General features: G+C 41.9%; 1 protein-coding gene across 1 annotated transcript in view; it reads right to left on the bottom strand.

Moving 5' to 3' along the window:
• Nucleotides 1-1223: 1223 nt before the first annotated feature.
• Nucleotides 1224-8433, bottom strand: part of LOC106695664 (DNA repair-scaffolding protein-like) — a gene marked incomplete at its 3' end in the record, with an annotated part of 17560 nt that continues 10350 nt past the window's right edge. Inside the window, exons 4-5 of the mRNA XM_023748888.1 lie at nt 5116-5193; nt 1224-1408 (exon numbers count right to left, since the gene is read on the bottom strand). Coding sequence (XP_023604656.1) covers nt 1224-1408; nt 5116-5193 — 263 coding nt within the window. The remainder of the gene's footprint in view (nt 1409-5115; nt 5194-8433) is intronic.

Below are 8433 nucleotides of genomic sequence, written 5' to 3'. Positions count from 1 at the left end.
AGGCTTCCTGAATAATCAATGTAAAACTCACAGGAGAGAACCCTGATACCCAAGGACCGAAGGTGGAGACCGCATAGAGACTGATAGGAGGGGTGGAGGTGCAAAAGTACTGGGCGGACACCCACAGATGGCAACTGAAGTCCTGGAGAGGTATCTCAGCTGTGGGGGAGCCACTTAGAACTCTGGGATCTAATCCAATTAGTCAGAAACAGCCTTTAACACTGTCCTGCACTAGAGATTGAAAGGTGTAGAGGATCTACCTAATATATAGTCACAAACCCAAACAGACAACCATAATGAGGAAACAAAGAAACAACCTCTAAATGCAAATTCAAAATAGAGTCAAATAAAGAGCTTCCCAGACAAAAAAAAGGCTAAAGGAGTTCATCACCACCAAGCCAGCATTACAAGAAATGCTAAAGGGATTGCTGTAAGAACAAACAGAGAGAGAAACCTAGTTATACAGAATTAAAATGGCTATAAATAAGTACCTCTCAATAATAACCCTAAATGTAAATGGAATAAATGCTCTAATCAAAAGATGTAGGACAGCTAAATGGATACAAAAACATGACCCAACTATATGCTGTCTACAAGAGACCCACCTCAAAACAAAAGACACATACAGGATGCAAGTGAAGGGATGGGAAAAAATTTTCCATGCAAATTGAAAAGAAAAAAAGCTAGAGTAGCAATACTCATATCCGACAAAATAGACTTTAAAAGCATCATGCTAAGCAAAGTAAGCCAGTCAGAGAAAAATATCACATGATCTCACTCATTTGTGGAATATAATGAACAACATAAACTGATGAAAAAAATAGAGCCAGAGGGAAAAATATATTCTAGAGTATGATATAAGTAATCCTGTTATTTGAAGATATTTAATATTTCCTACAAATTTTGTGATATCATACTATGTTAGTACAGTTTTGGTGATATTATACTTAAAACCCTTTTATTCTTGAAATATTAATGTTTACTGCATGTAATATTATTACATGTAAGAACATTTTTCTTGAATAACTAGTGTTTACTGCATGTAACATTGTCATAAAAAAATTTATCTATGTTTAGAAATACATTACAAGCATGTTATTTAGAGATAAGGAGGTAAAGTGCAAAAGAATCCACGAGGAGTTAAAAGTTGCTACCCTTGAGGAAGGATATGATTAGGAAATGCCATAAATAGAATAAAAATTTTTGCAACAATTCATTCTTACCTTAGGAAGCTCAGATACTCTGTCTTCACTTGTCAAAGAACGACTGCTTGCACAAGAAGCACAGTCTGATATTTCCACAGCACTCTCGCCATCCTCCACAGCACTCTCACTGTCTTCAAATTCATTCTCATCGTTAGTATCTTCCCTGTCACTGTCCCTCTCCCAGTCAACAAACTGCAGTTCATCTAGAAAATAATTTTAAACTCAATTTTATATGTTAAATACAATTTTAAACTCAATTTTATTTTTTTAAATTTATTTTTTATTCTCAACAGTTAAAAAACATGTTGCTCAATAATTTAAAAATATATTAAAAGACAGTGAAAAGTATATTCTTACTCTTCTCTCTAGCCATCCTGTTTCTCCTAACTCTTATTCCTACTCCAATTCTCATGTATCTACTTTTATTAGTAGTTTCTGTATCCTTCTATGGTTTCTCCAGCACGTTAAAGCAAATAAAATATAGTCAATTTTCTCCTTTCCGGTATACTGTGATCTGTTTTTTACTTAAATGATGTGGAGGTTTTTCCACATCAGTAAATAAGGAGCCATCCCAATTCTTTTCTATAATACTAGAGGCCCAGTGAATGGATTCATGCACCAGTAGGGTCCTTTGGCCTGGCCTGCGCCCCCTTGCAATCCAGGACCCCTAGGGGGATGTCAGACTGCCAGTTTCATCCCGGTCCCAGCAGGCCAGGCTGGGGACCCCACCAGTGCACGTGTGCACTGGGCCTCTAGTATGCCAATAAGATCTTTGATTAATCTCTTCCTGCCCTCCTCCATCCCCCCTTCCCTCTGATATTCATCGGTCTGTTCCGCATTTCTATGCCTGTGCATTGGGCATCTGCCCCCTGGTGGCCATTGCACATTATAGGTACCAATCGAAGGGTATATGGGTCATTTATGCAATGGAATACTATCCTATATAATATAGGTCATTTATAAACTATGGGTCATTTAGTTTGGAATGACTGGTGGAATAACCATTGCATAAATGACCCATATATAGAATAGAGGCTGGGTGCATAAAATCTGTGCACAGGTAGGGTCCCTAGGCCTGGCTGGTGATCAGGGCCAATCAGTGGGGCAACCGGCAGGGCGATCAGGGGGCCCCCACTGGCACCCACCTTGGCTAGTAAGATATCTTGGCCCTATTTCAGAGGTCTAATAGCAATATTCTCACTTCCAGATAGAAATAAAATTAAAAATATAAAACTTACTAGCTTTAATATCTTAAGGGAATTCAGAATAAAAACAAAAAAAGAAAATATTTAAGCTATAGTTAAAAGTATGAGATAAAGTAAACAAAATAAAAAGAAATAGTATTCTTTAATCTGATTCTGTTGTTCAGAAGATAAGGTAAAAGTCAACTATAACAGTTTCAAAAAACTGGAGGTCCAGTCTTGGAGAAGCAGATGCATGGTGGCAATTATTCCCTCGTATCTACCATCACATTTACTCATGGAGGCTAGACACAGGAATGCATAAGAAACTCTCCCAGTTGCTAAGCCATCACAGCAGGAAGCCATGGAAAGCAAGGGGAAGGGCACAAGTGTCCTCAGAGTTAATGCCCCTGCCGCCAGTTCAACACATTTTTGTAGCATTCATTCATTCAGTCCTCTTTCATTCAATAAAATCAGGGTCTACAAAGGGCCTATCGTGCCCTTCTAGACCCTCACAATAAAATACACACACACGCACAAAAGAGAATACAGAACAGTGTTTCTAACTTGGGGAAGTTCACAGATGAACACTGATACTGCTGTAAAATGATCTATCATGACCAAGACTAACAAGACTTTTCACTTGGTCACAATAATTTTATGAAACAGGCAAGATAGTTGCTGTTAGACTAAAATTTGCATTTCACAGGTGAGGAAACCGAGTCTCCATAAAGTGAATACATTTTTCCCAAAGTTACATAAAAGACAAATCAAGAGGAAAAATTTTTTAAAGAAATATTTTGACAATTTTAACTCAGGGTTCTTCTCTGCCCTCTCAATCACAATTCTGGGCCATAAAGCCCAGAGACTCTAATCCAATACAGCTGAAAATATTGTTTTTAAAGCTCACCTAGTAATTCTGATAAGAAGCCAGGTCTAGTAACCACCAGAAGAGTACTGAAGAACACAGCATTAAAGTTAGATATTCCTGGCTTGGGGTATCAATTGGCACATTTATTAACTATGTGACTCTGGGCAAGGGACTTGACTTCTCTAAGTTCAATTTTCTTCTGTAAAATCAGGATACTTAGATCACAGGATCTAGCAGATATCAAAGAAAATAGCATCATATCCAGCCAAGTGTCTGAGATAAAAAAATACCTTGATGAATGGTAATTAAAGGGAAAAAGGACAGAGGAAGAAAGGGAGAAGAGAGAAGAGAAAAAGAGGGGAGAAGAAAAAGCTAATCAAGCAGTTGTACGCATGAATAGACAATCTCCAAGGGATCATTTGCTTGTTAGCTAATGGTCAACTTATTGAAGAGAAGTCAACAACTTCCTAACTCATTTTAAAGCAATTAGCTCAAAGCATCCTCCCATTCTTTAACAGTTTTGGAAACTACTGAGTATTAATATAAAAGATCTTTTCATACAACAGGACAAGATACAATGTTTTAAATACCAGTTTTACTGAGATGTAATTCACATACCTCACTATTCATTCATAAAAACATATAGTTTTTAATAATGAAATTATGTTCTGAGATGCATGAAGACAAACCAAGAGTTATATGACAATGAATTTCATTTAACATGGCTGAAATAGCAATTCTGAGTTTAAGTATAACCTTAAAATACCACTTTATCTGGCTATTACTGAAATGTCAAATGATAGTTACCAATATGTCATACACAGTGGCCAAAAGAGCATAGTCAGCTTCCACAGGAGCTGTCTGTACAGAGCCTTGACTTAGTAACTAAATAACGTGAACTGTCAAAGTAACAGTGAGAAAGAAGTCAAAGCTTATGTTGAAAGCATTAAAACTTTTATCTACTCTTAGATGAGCTATATGTTTTAAAATATGGAAAATATCATGATTTTCATAATCTTAAGTCTGTGGTTCCCAACTGGGGTGTGAATTGTACTTTAGGGCAGAGGTCACCAATTGGTGGTTCGTGGACCACTGGTGGTCCATGAGGTCCGAAAGGTTGGCGACTGCTGCGTTAGGGGACATCTGACATCTAGAGACATTCTTGGTTGTCACCACTGGGCCTGGGAAAGCTGCTGTCATCTAATGGACAGAAACCAGAGATACTGCTAAACACCCACAATGCACAGGAAAGCTCCCATCCCAAACAAATAACTCCCTCGCTCCAAATGGCAACATGCCAGGACTGAGAAACCCTGTTTTAAATGTCAAAAGCAGGATATAATGTAAAACGCCATCAGAACAAATTTAGTAGTAGTTACACTTCCACCACACATTAGTTGCCATAGTATTTATCCAAAACAGGTTAGCAAGGAGGCAATATGGATGTAGCATTAAGTAGTTAGTTGAGAGTACTGGCTTTGCTGTCAAAGAATGCCAAAGTGGAATCCAAACCAATTCTCACATGTTCAAGCCTAAGTTGTTAACTGTAAAAATTCTAGTGGTAATACCTATCTCTTAGAGCTATTATGAGAAATAGTAAATGAAAAAAATATTTCTAAAGGGCTTAGCCTAGACGTTGGGACTCAGTGAGATCACACATAATCAATGCTAAGTATTAGAAAAGGAATGTAACTTTTTTCCAAGATTGAACCCAATATTTAATAGAAACTAGATTTCTTACAAAATTATCAATTTACCTTCACTGGCTCCACGTTCAGAACATAAAATATTCCCATTACAAAACCTGTCTATTCTAGAACCATGTCCATTCCCTCTCTCTGACTTAGAAAGTAGTTACCTTCATCTGACTGATCACTTCCACTGGAGCTCCAAGTTATATCTGTAAGCCCACTGGCACTCTTAGATGTGGTAGTTTCTGTTAAAGAAAAAGAAAATACATAAAAAGCAATCACCTCATAGAGTTATCAGAATGAGATTTAACGCATGTTCCTTTGACGAAGTTATAAATACACAAAATTCTGATGCTAGTGGGGATAACGTCTCATGTCATATCTTCCTGCCTACTGTTCCATGTGCAACCTGGGTTAAACTTCTCTAAAGTAAAGTCATATTACAAGAAGAAAAAGAAGTAGAAATGATTGAAATAAGTTACAAAAGACAAGAAAAATGACTGGAGCACAAATACAAATTCAAAAAAAATACCCTTGAAATAATTATGGATTATATGATTTCCTTCCTAGAGTATTTCATTAAACAACAACAAAAACACAAATCAGAAACTACAAAATCAAAACTTATGTATAATAGAAATGTGTCTGTGTGCCTCCTTTGCCATACTAAGAGCCCTGGTAGCACCAGTGTACTTAAAACACTTAACAGCAATTCTGTTCAATTAAACTTGTTATTTTGAAATAACACTAAATTATAACATCTATATATATAAAACCCTAATATGCAAATAGACTGAACAAAACAACCGCACAACTGAACAACCGAACAACTGGTTACTGTGATGTGCGCTGATCACCAGGGGGCGGTCGTGGAACGTGGTGGGCGTCAGCAGCAGGTGGCAGAGCGCGAAACATGGCGGGCGTTGGCCGCGGCAGGATGGTGGAGCAGGTGAGCGGGGGCACCAGACCAAGGCGGGGAGCCGGTCACTGTCATTGGTGCGAGCCTCTGGTGGTTACTGAAAATTCTTTGCTCCCGTGTGCCGCGGGCCCACCCAGCGCTCACACCTGCTGCCAGTGCCGATCCTGCTCGCACCCACTGTTGGCACCGGCCCCAATTGCTCCACGCTGTCAGCGGGTGAGAGCAGGGGCGGTGCTGTCAGCGCATGGGAGTGGCAGCGGCAGGAGCAGGGCTGCAAGCAGACAGGGGACTGGGGGCTGCTGTGGGAAGGACTAGGCGGGGGCACGGAGGATGGACCGAGACCCGCCCCTGTGCCCACCGCAGCCTCACAGCCTAGTTCTTTTCAAGGTGCATGATTTTGTGCACTGGGCCTCTAGTACAGTTATAATAAACTAGAGGCCAGTGCATGAAATTCATGCACGGGTAGGGGCCCTAGGCCTTGCCAGTGATCAGGGCCAATCTGTGGGGTGACCGGCAGGGCGATCAGGGCCCCCACTCGCACCCACCTTGTCCTGGTGCCACCCACTACCCGGCCACACCCCCCAGCACCACTGCTGGTCGCCATCTGTGGGGTGACCTGCGGGGCAATCGAGGCCCCAGCTCACACCCGCCTTGGCCTGGCTCCTCCAGCTCACTGGCCCCATCCCCCACCGTGGTGACCAGTGGGACAACTGGTGCCCCCACTCACACCCACCTTGGCCTGGCGCCGCCTGCTCACCTGCTCCACCATCCCACCGCAGTCTGCTCTCATCAGGAGCCATCGGGGCCGGCAGCACCGCATCGCCTACTCCTGCCATGTTCCGCGCCACCCCCTGGTGGTGAGCACATGTCTAACTCCTGGTCAGTTGAACTCCCTCCCGTGGGGACAATTTGAATATTAGCCTTTTATTATGTAGGAGGATAATAAAGAAAACTCTTGTATTCCTTCCCCAGTTGCTTAATTGATAACATTTTACAAAACTATATATCATTACAGAATGTTGATACTAACACTAATCACCAGAAAGGTAACTTATATTACATCTTTATTTTCACTTTGAGAGTGCATTTATTAAAGCTGGGGCCAGTGAAACAAGGAAGGGCAACAGGAGAGAGACTAGGCGGGGCTGCTCGGGCTCTTCAGAAACGTTATGGGGGAAAGTGAGCAAGGCAAAGCTGCTGCCGGCGCACTGGGCAGTGAGAGAAAAGGGGTCTTGTGGGCACGTTCAGGGGTTTGGCCTTGGACAAGCTGCCGCTGCCCATTGTTCCCCTGGTTGCAAATCTCGTAGGGCCCCTCAGAGTTTAAGAGATGCATGCCTATGGGGGAATAAAAGGGAGAAGGGAAAGGCACAGATGTGCTCCTGGGAAGAAAAGCATGCTGGGTCCTTTGTCTTAAAGGTTGTAAAGGCTGGGGGGTTAGGGAAGGTCTTAGGGGAGAATCTCAACAGAATAGTCATCAACTTATGCTGATGTGCCAAAATGAGATTTATTCCCTTAACTTCATCTGCACAAATGATACTAATTGGGTTTCTGCTACCTATCTTCATGAGTAAGGTGATTTTAAGCTTTTTACCCTCTAACTGGGGAGAAGTGTGAACCATTTCTCTTAAGAGTCCTTGGTTACAGAAAATAGGACTTTGCATTTACTAGATGGCTGTAAACTTCTTGGCCATTTAACGACACGTCTCAGTTTCCTTATTCCACTTGGCCTGGCTGCAGTCTGTCTCATTCCCCCCTGAGAGACTTCCATCCTGAAATCTTTTAGGGTTGATAAGGGAGGACAGTGTGTATCCATTAACTGCTTCCTGCTGACAAGGGCTGTGGTCCCCGCCTGTGTAGGGGATGGAAGTCTCTCGGCCTGAGCTAAGGGGCAAGGGAGTGGGATCCGAGACTGGAACAGAGAGGCTGTTAGCTGATTCTTCCAAGGTAGGAAAGGCTGGAATCCCTAAAGCATCATCATCTTGATATGGCATTGTTGTGTCATTCCAGAAGCAAAGTTGGTAGATTGCTTCATATTTCACTGACTCAATTATGTTGTCCTGAAAATAAGTCCGTTCAGTTCAATTGCCGAGTCTCTTTTCAGGAGGTGGTGATGCAGGTGGGCTCCCAAAGGGGGACCTGGAAAGAGTGCCATGACCATGTGAATAAGCACGGTACCAGGCTATTTCTCCAAGGGGCTCTGATCAGATTCAAAGTCAATCTTAAATCCCTAAAGCTGTCTGGTGACATCCAGAGTCCCGGCATGACTCTCTCCATCACGACATTCCAGTCAGTCCTGGTTGATAAAACCACAATTGGAAACTGGCTTTATGTGTGGGAGAAGGGTGATCAGGTGATCTGAGTCGCACCACCATATGTTACCGGTGATGTTAATGACAAAATGGCACCACTTGTAACCCACGAAGCTGAAAGTTACAGAGGTAGTAGAAGTGAGCCGCTGGACTGTGTAGGCTTAGGAAATAAATATCTGGATTACCAGAGAATGTTACCTAAGGGGACTGTGCCAAGAGCAGGTGTGGCTCAGGCTGAAGCATGTAGGTTCATGGGT

This window comes from Myotis lucifugus, unplaced genomic scaffold (assembly GCF_000147115.1).
Source record: "Myotis lucifugus unplaced genomic scaffold, Myoluc2.0 scaffold_2035, whole genome shotgun sequence".
Classification (NCBI taxonomy): Eukaryota; Metazoa; Chordata; class Mammalia; order Chiroptera; family Vespertilionidae; genus Myotis; species Myotis lucifugus.
This window is presented reverse-complemented; position numbering and strand designations above follow the sequence as displayed.